Raw genomic sequence first — 14,314 nt, 5'->3', positions numbered from 1 at the left:
AGCTGTGGGGTATGCCAGGAAAAAAAGTTAAGAATAAAGTTTCAAGCACACAGTATTATGTACAGAATGAAAAGAAAGAATGGCTGTTGCTTTTCAAGGAGTGATACTAAACCCCATGCAGGTGTGACAAGTCTTAGTAACTAAGAAACTTTTCTTTTGTTTCATATGCTTGCATCTGTTACAAGGATAAGATCTGTTACAGGGATAAGATCGCTGAGAAGATGGCAAAAGAACAATTCATCAATGTGTGTGCACCTAAATGTGCTATTAGCGATAGTGACACTCTGTTCACAAGCAAAGAGTGGATAGAGATGTTGGAGAAATAAAGTGTGAAGCCTGTGAAGGTTTCCCAACATCATCCTGCATATAATACTCCTGAACAGGTCATGAAATAAATAACCAGACTACATTGAGTATATTGTTGTAAAAGACACAGCAGATGGGGTATGTAAATTTGTACATTTGAAGATATTATCAACAATGTTCAACATGACTCAACAGGTTATGCTCAAGTGTAAATATTTTTACAAAGAACACTCGACAGCCTGATCAGGGATACAATGCAGAAAGTACTAAAAGATGACATCACATGGAATGAAAAGACTGAGCAAGCACAACAAATGTTAGTTCATGAGGTGGATGATGATGATGATGATGATGATGATAACAATAATGATGATGATTGGTTTGTGGGGCACTCAACTGTGCGGTTATCAGCGCCCGTACAAATTCCCAACCTTTGCTCAGCCCAACCTCGCCACTTTCATGAATGATGATGAAATGATGAGGACAACACAGACACCCAGTCATCTCAAGGCAGGTGGAAATCCCTGACCCCATGAAGAGGCAGAGGAAAGAGACAGTATGACAGACTTGTCCAGTCCATAGTGTACAAGGTAGGGGACTTGGTCAGGTCACATATGCAATGAAAGCAGGATGATACGAGATCAAGAAGTCTCACCATATATAAAGAACCATTTAAGATAGTGGAATTAAATAAAGAATTCAAATATGAGCTGAAAGTATTCTGATATTGAAGGCGATACAATAGCGAGAATGTAAAGAAATGTTATGCAAAAGGGCTACAACTGTCAGAGGAGCATGATGAATAAAATGTTAACACTTGTTTGTTATATAGGTAACCATCAGAAATGACCACCAATCAGTTGGGGCAGCAGGTGGTGAGTATGGTGTAACTACCTTGTTGGGTATAAATGTTGTCAACAAAAAGTAATTCAAGGTAAAGGTCTTTACAAAATATGAATTTTTTACATTGTAGCTGAAATACATGTTCCTGAAATTAAGTGGACGTAACTCAGCTTGTTCAAAATAATAAATGTTGACCAGGACTTATCGTCATTTCATTTCTACGCTGCAGTTGACGTTTCCTGCAAGTTTCTTAAGTGGAAATGGACCAGAGAACACAACGGTTCTCAAAAAACATGAAAAGTCATTACTGTTTCAGGCATACAGTTTATTACTGTCACAAAGTGCTGCTTAAGATCTTACATCATACTGTGCCTCCCATGATTTCTCGTAGTGCTTATGTACCCTGGTTGTGTGTAAATTTGCTAATTATAATTACAGAAGTTGTTGCCGATTACAAAAAAAATGTTATCATCTGGTGATTACAATTGAAATGCATGGAATGTTATACAAAGACAATTACATATCTCTTGTTTTCATGAAAAATAAGTAAACTGATAAGAACAAATGATGCTAATTACATTTATGTCAATTAGACTGAAACTGCATTTATCCTGGGCTACTACCGTGTTTCCTGTTTAAAATCTGAGTACATTATTTTTTAGTGTGAACTGAATTTCAGTATATAACACAGCAGCCCAAATAAAATCTTTGTTCACATTGATAATAAGGTTTTGATTTATGAATTACAGTAATTACAAGGTAGTTAGATGTTGTGTTGGCAAATAGCACAGCAAGCTAACAGTATGATAAACAGAACTGTTACAGGTTTCAAACATAATTATGGTATATTTGGTATCTCTCTTGTTACTCGGTTGTTTGTACATGAAAAGTCCTAATTGCAATCAAACAAACTGACAATACATGTTCCTATGAATGGACGTAATATTAGTGAGTACTTCAATATGAAGTTGTTGAAAATTATGTTACACAGCTCAAAAAGTGAAATTACTTTTATGGGTCCCACATAATGACATAACAGTTAACCATGCAATCCAAATTACCTTCAAAATCATATGAAAAAATGAGTTGTGACATTTCATGAACCAGACACTGGTGGCCAGTGCAGTCATTCAATTTGTAAGTTTTGCAACAGTGTACCACAGCAGACTGAGTTTTCAGAACCCCGTATTGTTTGTTTTTTCACACATATGTTGAATCAAGTAATAAGGCTACCTCTGAAGCAACAGACACAATAGCATATGGCACAAATACAAATTCCTGTATAACATTACAAAAATAATATGAAAAATCTTCATAGAAAGTTTGTTAATATTAATTTTTGATAAATCTTTTGATGTCTGACTTTTCTATCAGTATCATGCTAGTTTTTTTAAGGACTGATTAATTTGAGAAATTTAACTGACACTTGTGAATTTTTGAAAGTTATCTTTTCTTCTTAAATAATTTTTGTGTCATAATGAAACGACTGTAATAATAATTATTGTAAGTTTTCTGTCATAGAGAATGAATGCATCACTATGAGTGTGCTTTGTAATATCAGTATTTTCTGGGTATTAATTTAAATTAAGAGGGTGTCATTTCCGTTTTATTTAAAATTCCTGGGACCTCCTTTCAGAATTGTAGGACTTTTAATCTTTTTTTATCAAAATTTTGGGGTTTTTATTAATTATGGGCACTTGTTTTTCCCAAAAAATCCTCATTTTTTCTTGTATTTTGGAAACAATTAGCAGAGGGTAAGTGTAATAATTAATTAATTACTGAGATTAATTTCATATTTAATGATAAGATATTTAATAGATTGTGACTGTACTACTTGAACATACTTATGTTGAAGAAAGAAACAAAGCCAAACAGCTAATTACAGCATCCAAGAAGAAATCTTGGGAAGACTTTGGAAACAGGTTGGAGACCTTGGGTCAAGCTGCTGGAAAACCATTCTGGAGTGTTATTAGCAGTCTTCAAAAGGGAGGTAACAAGGAAATGACAAGTATTTTGGACAGGTCAGGAAAACTGCTGGTGAATCCTGTTGATGCCTTGGGCAGATGGAGGGAATATTTTGAAGAGTTGCTCAATGTAGGTGAAAATACAATCAGTAATGTTTCAGATTTCGATGTACAATGGGACAGGAATGATGATGGAAATAGGATCACATTGGAGGAAGTGGAGAAAATGGTCAATAGATTGCAGTGCAATAAAGCAGCCGGGGTGGATGAAATTAAGTCGGAACTCATCACATACAGTGGAATGTCAGGTCTTAAATGGCTACACATGATAATTGAAATGGCATGGGAGTCAGGACAGGTTCCATCAGACTGGATGAAAGCAGTAATCACACCAATCTTTAAAAATGGAAACAGAAAAGATTGTAACAACTACAGAGGTATCCCTTTGATCAGCATTGTGGGTAAAATCTTCTCAGGTATTGTTGAAAGGAAAGTGCGAGTATTAGTTGAGGACAAATTGGATGAAAATCAGTGAGTGTTTAGGTCTCTTAGAGGTTGTCAGGACCAGATCTTTAGCTTGCGGCAAATAATGGAGAAGTGTTACGAGTGGAATAGGGAATTGTATCTGTGTTTTATAGATCTAGAAAAGGCATATGACCGGGTCCCTAGGAGGAAGTTATTATCTGTTCTACGTGATTATGGAATAGGAGGCAAACTTTTGCAAGCAATTAAAGGTCTTTACATAGATAGTCAGGCAGCAGTTAGAGTTGACGGTAAATTGAGTACATGGTTCAGAGTAGTTTCAGGGGTAAGACGAGGCTGCAACCTGTCTCCACTGTTGTTCATATTATTTATGGATCATATGTTGAAAACAATAGACTGGCTGGGTGAGATTAAGATAGATGAACACAAAATAAGCAGTCTCGCATATGCGGATGACTTAGTTGTGATGGCAGATTCTATTGAAAGTTTGCAAAGTAATATTTCAGAGCTAGATCAGAAATGTAAGGACTATGGTATGAAGATTAGCATCTCCAAAACAAAAGTAATGTCAGTGGGAAAGAGATATAAACAGGTTGAGTGCCAAATAGGAGGAACAAAGTTAGAACAAGTGGACAGTTTCAAGTACTTAGGATGCATATTCTCACAGGATGGCAACATAGTGAAAGAACTGGAAGCGAGGTGTGGCAAAGCTAATGCAGTGAGCATTCAGCTACAATCTACTCTCTTCTGCAAGAAGGAAGTCAGTACCAAGACTAAGTTAACTGTGCACCGTTCAATCTTTCAACCAACTTTGTTGTATGGGAGCGAAAGCTGGGTGGATTCAGGTTACCTTATCCATAAGGTTGAGGTTAAGGATATGAAAGTAGCTAGGATGATTGCAGGTACTAGTAGATGGGAACAATGGCAGGAGGGTGTGCACAATGAGGAAATCAAAGAAAAACTGGGAATGAACTCTATAAATGTAGCAGTCAGGGCGAACAGGCTTAGATGGTGGGGTCATGTTACCCGCATGGGAGAAGCAAGGTTACGCAAGAGACTCATGGGTTCAGTAGTAGAGGGTAGGAGGAGTCGGGGAGACCAAGGAGAAGGTACCTGGATTCGGTTAAAAATGATTTTGAAGAAATAGGCTTAACATCAGAAGAGGCACCAATGTTAGCACTGAATAGGGGATCATGGAGGAATTTTATAAGGGGGACTATGCTCCAGACTGAACACTGAAAGGCATAATCAGTCTTAAATGATGATGATGATGATGACTGTACTAAATTGAATAGCAATGGTCAACTTAGAAGAAACTGTGAAACATGTGAGATTTTAACTGGAGAAAGTGGGAACATTTTACTTGAGCCTAACGAACAATAATTCAGAGTTGATTTAAACTGTGTTACAATTTGAAGCAACCCTTTCTGTTATTTTAGTCTTTTGGTGAGGAATTTTAGACACAGATATAGTAAGGGTTTCAATATGGAATGTATAGGTAAGTACATGGTTAGAGACTTTAATAGGTTGACCCTGGGCATAAGCCTGTCCTCCAATGCTGTCTTTAAAATTCAAGCCTGATATCTATTAATTTTTACAGCAAAATATCATACTTTTTATAAACAAAACTGGTGGATGCTTACACTAAATTTATTAGCTGAAGTAATGGAGATCTCTTTGCCAAGTATTTGCAGGATAGCAGCAATTAATTTGATGAAATAATCATCACTTTCATGTAAATACATAAGGGTGGGATATGGAAAACTTGACATAGGGCATAGCAAGGGATTTAGAAGGTGAAGTTACACACTGCTGAATCAACACAGACAGGTTGGCATCATGTTAAAACCAAGTATAGTCCTGTCCTAGACATCATGCGAAGAAAGTGTGGAAATGAACAATATTATTTGAGAGCTAAATTTGTGTCTACCTAACTTTTCCAAAAGTAATAAAGAACCTCTGGTTCAGAATTCGGAAGCACATCAAGGATATATACCTGAGACTTTGCTGGTGTTGAGACACCTTTTTTCCCTAGATTTCACAACCTGAAATAAAAAGGATGAACATTAATAAAACTGACCAACTGTAGGAATGGATACTTGACTGGAAATGGAGGAAGAAAGGTCCTTTGAACATGTGTTCAAAAATACATTGTTGCCATGTTAGATGGCACTGATGGATGACAGTTCCTCTGATGATATGCCGTGTGTTTCTCATGTATTGCAGTCAGTGTGATTGACACAGAATATTGTAAGCAGCAGAACGTTCTGGTATTCATGTTGAGAACACGCCAAGACGATGTTTATGTATGGTCAAGCAGATGGAAACAGTCAAGAAGCAGCATGGCTACTCTGAAACAAGTACCCTCACAAGCCCCAACCAAATAACACAACATTTTAAACCCTTTTTGGGTGTTTGTGTGATCATGGGTCCTTTCAGACAGACAAACATGCAGGGTTGCAGTGGACTGTGCGTACGCCAGATTTGGAGGACAGGGTTCAACAGGACTTCGAAATTAACCCTAGTACCAGCTCCAGGCAAGTTGCCTGCCAACAGTGTGTAAGCCAAAGTATGATTATGTGCATCCTGCATGACAACTGTTAATATCCCTATCGCCCGCAATGATGGCAAGGACTCTCAGCAGTGAATTTCCCTCTATGGGAAGGATTCTGTCAATGGTTTTTGCATCAGACCATCACAGTTATGGGATTCTGTCATTAGTCCTCTTTACCATATGCTGAGTCAGTCACATAGCCTGCAACACACAAGGTACACACGACACATGGTTAGAGGCACTGTCATTTGTCACATGTTCATAGGACCTTTTTTCCTCCATTTACAATCAGGAATTCATCACTGCAGTTTGTCAGTTTTATTAATGTTCACCCTGTATAGTTAACATTGCTCCCTCTGCACCAAGTATTTCATGTATGCATTATACACTGGGAAGGATACACAGATGGAATGCTAAATGTATACTGTGCATGTTGACTTAGATAAAAACCCAATATTCCACAAACAAATTAAGAAACTGAATCATAAAACTCACACTTTTCTGTTGATTTTTTCGTGTCACTACATTTTATCTGGCAGTTTTGGATACAGAGCAAACTGTGATAGAGAAAGTAATGTAACTGTCTTTCATTAAAACAATTGTCATGTCACATAAAGCTAGTTTTTTTTTTAAAATAATACAACTGAAAATGCAAAGGCATATACACATATGAGGTACTTTTAATATCTAGTGAAACAGTATACTCACAAAGTGTTGAAACTTGTTCTGGCTTGTTAAGTAAACCATCTCCCCTTGGAACAGGAGCCAACACCTACAATGGGAAATAAATTAACTAACAATCTGTCGGTGTTCAGCTGAACATGAGATAGGGAACACTTTCCTGATAGGCTGTAAATTATTATTTACGTGGTCATAATCCAGCTTCCAGCTTCTTAGGGAACTGTCATATTAAAACTGAATATCACAAATACAGATAAAATGACATGTAGCTCACAAGGATATTCCTCATAGAGATATCTGTATGAGTAATTTCTGTGTACATCCCATGTCAATGTATCTGTGTTTGCAGCATTCAGCTGTAACCTGACAATGGCCTAAGAAACTGGAAACTACATAACTGAGTAATAAGTATAAATATTTTTAAATAAAGGATTAAAATCATGCTAATAATAATGTCATAGCCAGTTCCCTCCAATGTGTTTATTGTTAGGTGTTTGATACAGCAAGGCCATGGTCATAAGGGATGTTGGTGTATGGGCAGGCGGCATCAACAGTGACGAATAGGGATCCAGGAGATAAAAGGGTGAGGATGGTGGAAAGTCGATGAAGGAAGTGGTTAGAATCTTTAATGTGGGAGATTCTGATCACCTCTCATCCTGTCCTGAAATGAGGGACATCATACCCAAGACACTACCCACCCTTTCTAAAGTGATGTTCCATTGCCCACGCAACCTACACAACATCCTAGTCCATTCCTATGTCACTCCGACTCTCAACTCCTTGCCACAGGGATATATCCCAGTGGCAGACCAAGATGCAAGACCTGCCCTATCCACTCCCCAGCACTCCTACTCCAGTCCTGTCACAGGCTTATCTTACCCCATCAGAGGATGGACCACCCGTGAAAGCACCCATGTCATATACTAACTCTGTTGCACACACTGTACATCCTTTAATGTTGGTATGACTACCAACCAGCTGTCCACCAGGGTGAATGACCACTGACAAGCTGTTGTCAAGAACAAAGTTGAGCACCCAATGGCACAACATGTATCTGAACACAACATGCTCAATTTCAATGGCTGCTTCATGACCTGAGCCATCTGGATCCTTTCCTCCACCAGCAGCTTCTCTCAACTTCACAGATGGGAGTTATCCTTACAACACATCCTCTGCCCCTCTAATTGGCCTGGCCCCAATCTCAGGTAACCCACTGTTCCAACACCCTTCACCCAACAGTTTCCCCTTCCTCTGTCCTGTCACCCTCTCCCAATTCACGTCACCTTCAATGTGTGCTGCTACCTACAGGCCACTAGTCATACCAGTTCATATACCTGCAACCCCTCTCTCCCATGTTCCTAGCCAGCATACCAGCCACCTCGTCCGAACTACTAGCCACCCACCCCCAGTCCATCTCCCTGCCTCCCACCACCCTGTCCCACTACCCACCCCACCTGACACTGCCCCCCCCCCCTGCCCCCAACCAGTCCCCCTGCTGCAGAACAACATTAGTACTGTCAGTCTAGCTGACTCCAGGTAGGGTTGTGTGTGTGTGTGTGTGTGTGTGTGTGTGTGTGTGTGTGTGTGTGTGTGTGTGTGTGTTTTTTAACTCTAGCTCATCAAAGGATAACTCTGACACCTTTCCTTCATTTATGTGTACCTAACAATAGCTCGATGCATCTGCTTTTTGGTGAGTTGTCTCCTTTAGTCCAAAAGTATTTACATTCTGCAAAAACTTCCCTAATCAATTTTTGGTCCCGAGACAGTCAGTCCACGGCCAAGTTTCAGACGAGAAACCTGTAATGGTTAGATCAACAACAATGATTCAACTTATCTGTGAAATAAGTGTAATACAATTAGGTCGTGTGTTAAAACAATGACAGTGTCTGTTCAATTTATCTGAAAGACTGTGAAATGTGCGGTTAGTCTTTCACTGCTCATGGATGTTCAACAATAAACTATTGTAGCAATATATTGACATTTGCTTGCAACCTATTAATGAGACTTATCAAAAGTTAAACCAAAGTGCACTGGCCATATAACTGTGTATTATTGGAGCATTGTGAACAGTGAAAGTAAAGAACTGTGAAAAGCAAATGTTCATTTGTCGGCTACAGGATTTAAAGTAGTCGGTGTTGAACTTCTACCCACCAGTTTTCAGTCAGTGTAGCAACGCAGTATGTCGACACTGAGGCCAATGGTAGATGAAATAAGGCAGGTGAACATCACGTATGGTGCCCCGGGTGAGGACTATTGTATGTGGGCACAATAAACTAGGACTCGCGAACTTTGAACAGTGAACTCAAGAGCGGTTTACAGTGCAACAGCCAATCAGCACTTGGGTTTTATGGCCACAGCAGGACAGCAGCAAACCAGCGAGCAGGTTCTATAGAAGCAGCCATTGAGTACAGAAGCACCCAAGCAGCACTCAGGTGAACACAGCTGACCGGGATAAACAAGACACCTAGCCAAGACAATTACAAATTACAACAGCCGTGCAGATGACAAGTCAAGATAACAGCAGCAGCAGCAGCAGCAGCAGGAGACAAGTGATTTAAAATAAGGTAATTTAATAGCAAAAGCTGTTTTGTATTAAGTGATACATAATGAGTGGCCTTAATGAACAAGGCAGGGTGATGGAGGACAATGGACAACAGGGAAGTGACATGACAAACAATTGATAACAAAGATGTGGAGGTTAAGTTTTTACATGAACATAAAGACTTAATGGGGACTGGTTCTATAAATGATAGTAGTCATAAATCAGACATGAATGTAACTTTGAATGATGGGGATGGAAGTCTTATTGTAGATGGAATGATAAAAGCATCATATACATTGCATCGTGAGGTAAGCGAAATGGAAGAAAACAGTACATAAGTGGATGAGATAGTTAAGGTTAAGGAGGAGGAATCTAGTAGAGAAAGTCAGCAAGGGCAAAAGTTTATGGCAGATGGAAATGTGGAAGCAATGTTAAGGCAAATTACGAGTAGTATGTGTACGAAAGAAGACATTAGCGATGTGAAAGTAGACATTAATAGTATTGAAACTGACATGACTAGCTTAAAAGATGAACTGAAGAAAGAAATTATAAAGGAAATTAAGGTAAGTAGTTCTAGTCTTTCAGAATTAAATAAGAAGGTTGAGGCAGTAGGGAAAGATTGTGATGAAAAGATAAGGAAAGTAGTACAGAATACTAATGAGAAATTAACATTAATGAGCAGTAAATGCGTAGAAGAGAGAAAGAAACTTTGTGATGACTAGAGTAGAGGGTGGAGGCTTGCAAAAAACAGTGTAAAGATGAAGTCAAAGCTGCCAGGAAATTTTGTGCTGAAAACAGGGTTAAACTTGAGAACCAAATCAATCAGATTAAAAAGATTTAGAAATGGAGGTAGAAACAAAGTGTGCAGTACTGGTAGAGGAGAAACTGGTAAAAGTAAATAAAAATTGGCTGAAGCAGAGAAAAAGATGGAAGTGGTACAAAATCAGTCATAGAGTATGTAGTGTCCAAGACAGTTCTTTTATTTGTTAGTTGTAGGAAATTTAATAATTTTGTGCCCTATGGGGAAGTGCATCCACTGGATTTCATTAGAGAAATTAATGATTTGCCTGAAACATGGATTGAAAAAGAGAGAATGTCATTTTTGAGAGTTTTTTTGAAAGGGGATGCTCACGGATGGGCAGCTCAGGTAGCTGACAGCTGTACTTCATGACAAAGCTTTGAGAAAACATTTGTAGATGAATATTGGTCCAAAGAGAAGCAGCAGAGAATTTTGAGTAAATTTTGATTGGTTGGTTTAAAAAGGAAAGGAGGGGGGAAGGGGGGGGGGGGGAACCAAACTGCTTGGTCATCGGTCCCTTGTTCCTGTGAAAACAATCATACAAGGGAAAGAATATAACAAACGAGACACAGAGCACAATACCAAAATAAAGGAAAAATGACAGAAAGGCAACAAAAAATTCAAGGAACAAAAGAGGACAAGAAAACCACAGAGGGACACAAGAAACAGGTAGAAGAGATTAAAATGAGAAAGCAGTTTACCATCGCTCGCTGGCTGATCATGAGAATAAAAAGGAGAAACCAGCCACTCTGCAACACATTAAAACCTCGATCTAAAAGCACTAGGGTGGAGGACACAGAGGGACAACAGACATACGTTAAACTTACATCAAATGATAAAACCCACCCTCATGAATAAAAGATAAAACTAAATCAGCTGATGAGGCATTGTCAGATACAATTAGTGGCAACAAGTCCGGTAAACAAAGATTTCGTCACAGGGCAGTCAAAGGAGGACAGTGTACCAGGATATGGGCCACTACCAAGCAGGTGTCACACCGACACTGAGGCAGGTCTTCAAGGTGCAGGAGGTAGCTGTGGGTTGCCCAAGCATGGCCAATGTAGAGCCGGCAGAGAACCACAGATTCCCTGCAAGAGGCCTTCATCGAGGACTTCCACACAGTCTTAGTCTCCTTAATGACACACAGTTTGTTGTGTGTACTGAGACTACCTGTCTCCCTAAGCTGAAAAACCTTGCGGCGTAACAATGAACGCAGGTCAGTTATAGGGATGCCAACCTCCAGAAGCAGTTGCCGTGTAACCTGTTTGGACAGCCTGTCAGTATGTTCATTTCTTGGAATTCCAATGTGACCTGGGGTCCAGACAAACACCACCGAATGACTAAAGCATTCCAGGGCATAGAGGGCCTCCTGAAGCCATCTGGAAAGGAGTGCTGTTCAATATGGCCTCCATGAACATATGCAAACCAATGTGACCATCAGCCATCGAGCCATCAGTGTAAACCACTTCATGCCCCCAGTACATGTCAAGAATCAAGAGGAAGTGACAGCCGGGAGTCACAGGGTTAACTGAGTCTTTATGGGCATTTGAAAGTCCAAGGCAAAGCTTCAGCATAGGGTTACACAATGGAGGTTGTATGTGAATGGACCTCAAGTAGAGGTGGTAAAGGGAAGGACTCCAGTTCAGACAAAAGGAACCGAATGCAACCGGAGGGCCGTCGACACAGGAGATGAACTGCCAGTGTTGGGAAAAGGAGATGGTAATCAGGATGCTCAGGAGAGCTATGAATGTGTGCAACATAACTGGTGAGCAGCTGTGCACGTCTGATCTTCAATGGAGGGACTCCAGCCGCCGCCAGTATGCTGGACACCAGACTCGTCCTAAGAGCTTCTGTCACTAGTCTAATGCCGCAGTGGTTCACTGGGTCAAGTAAATGCAACACTGAGGGTGCCCCAAACCATAAATCACACTCCCATAGTCAAGGCAGGATTGAACAAGGGCTCTGTAGAGCTGCAGCAGTGTGGAGCGATCAGCACCACAGTTGAGGTGCTGCCAGCACTTCCACTTAAGCTTACAAAGATGAGGAAGCCAAGTCAATTCAGCATCAAAAACCAGTCTTAAGAATCGATATGTATCTACTACAGTGAGTGGATCATCATTAAGGTAAAAGCTGAAGTTCTGGTTACATATGAACAGTATGACGCTGACAGAAGTGCACAACTCATGATTTCTGGAAGCTGTGGGCTAGAGCCCATTACTGCACTTTGTTGATGGCTCCCTGTAGGCACTGCTCAGCAACAACAGTACTGGAGGAGCAGTACAAAATGCAGAAGTCATCTGCATACAGAGGAGGTGAGACAGACGGCCCTACAGCTGCTGCTAGACTGTTAATGGCCATTAAAAATAGAGACACACTCAATACAGAATACTGAGGGGGGGGGGGGGGAGGGGGGGGAGGGGGGGGGGGGGGGAGGGCTCCATTCTCCTGGATATGGATGGAACTATGGAAGGCACCAACTTGGACACAGAAAGTATGGAGTGACAGGCAATTTTTAATAAAAATCGAGTCGGCCCTAGAGACCCCACTCACACAAGTGGCAAGGATATGATGTCGCCAGGTCATGTCATAAGCTTTTTGTAGATCAAAAAAGTCGGCTACCAGTTGTTGGCGACTGGAAAAGGCTGTTTGGATGGCAGATTCAAGGGACACAAGATTATCAGTGGTAGAGCAAACCTGGCGGAAACCGCCCTGGCATGGAGCCAGTAGACCACGTGACTCCAGAACCCAACACAAATGTCAGCTCACCATACATTCTAGCAGCTTACAAAGAACACTGGTGAGGCAGATGGGCTGATAGCTATCCACATCAAGTGAGTTTTTACCTGGTTTGAGCACGGGAATAATGGTACTCTCCCGCCATTGCGATGGAAAGGTGCCACTGTACCAGATCCAGTTGAAGGTAATGAGGAGATGTCGCTTGTATTCGGACGGGAGATGTTTAATCATCTGACTGTGGATTCAACCTGGTCCAGGAGCTGTGACAGGGCAGTGTGCAAGGGCATTGAGGAGCTCCCACTCTGTAAATGGGGCGTTATAGGATTCATTTTGGCGTAAGGCGAAAGAGAGGACTTTCCCTTCCCTCCACCATTTGCGGGGTGTGGAAGGTTGTGGAGTAATTTTCCGACACACAGGTGCGAGCATAGCGCTCAGCAAAGTACTCGGCAATCGTGTTTGTGTCGGTAGATAACACACCATCAACATTAAAGCCAGGGACATCTGTTGGGGTCTGGTACCCAGAAACACGTCTGATGTTCATCCAGACTTGGGAAGGTAACATATGGCACCCAATAGATAGGACATACCTCTGTCAACACTCCTGTTTCAGTCTTTTTATAAGCTAGCAAACGCACGCATCGTGCCGATTAAAGGCTATTAGGTGCTCTAGACAAGGGTGTCACTTATGTCACTGTAGAGCCTGCCTACACTCTTTAATGGCCTCACCAATTTCTGGCGACCACCAATGTACTGTCTTCTAATAGGGACCATCCTAAGGAACAAGGAATCGCAATTTCTGCCACAGAAACAATCGTCCTGGTGACACACTCAACCATCAGGTCGATGTTACTGTGTGGGGGAGATTCAACGGTGACCACCAAGGTGAAAGCTTCCCAGTTAGCCTTGTATAAAGCCCATCTGGGTAGGCATACGTGGACACGATGCTGGGGCAGTGACAGGAAGATGGGGACGTGGTCACTACCACATAAGTCATTGTGGGCTCTCTAGTGGACAGATGGGAGAAGGCCTGAGCTGCAAAGTGATAAATCAATGGCCAAGTAACTACTACGAGCCACAATGAAATGTGTGGGGACCCCAGTATTTAAGAGGCAGAGGTCAAATTGAGACAGCTAAGTTTCAACATCTCTACCTCAGCCAGTAATCACAGTGCCACCCCACAACAGGTTATGGGCGTTAAAATCTCCCAAAAGTAGGAAAGGTTTAGCGAGTTGATCAATCAGTGCAGCCAATACGTTCAGGGGTACTGCACCATCTGGATGAAGATCTACATTGCAGACAGTTATTTCCTGTGTCATCCTTATCCTGACAGCCACAGTTTCAAGAGGGGTTTGGAGGGGCACAGTTTCACTACATACTGAGTTCAGGACATAGGCACAAACTCCACC

General features: G+C 41.0%; 1 protein-coding gene across 1 annotated transcript in view; it reads right to left on the bottom strand.

The window, feature by feature from the left end:
• The window catches only part of LOC124721691, an 888,717-nt gene that overhangs the window by 685,320 nt on the left and 189,083 nt on the right, over nt 1-14,314 (bottom strand). The window contains exon 5 of the mRNA XM_047246771.1: nt 6,859-6,922. Coding sequence (XP_047102727.1) covers nt 6,859-6,922 — 64 coding nt within the window. The remainder of the gene's footprint in view (nt 1-6,858; nt 6,923-14,314) is intronic.

The sequence above is a fragment of the Schistocerca piceifrons genome, chromosome X (genome assembly GCF_021461385.2).
Source record: "Schistocerca piceifrons isolate TAMUIC-IGC-003096 chromosome X, iqSchPice1.1, whole genome shotgun sequence".
NCBI lineage: Eukaryota > Metazoa > Arthropoda > Insecta > Orthoptera > Acrididae > Schistocerca > Schistocerca piceifrons.
The sequence above is the reverse complement of the archived record's forward strand: the minus strand, read 5'-3'. Positions and strand labels throughout refer to the sequence as shown.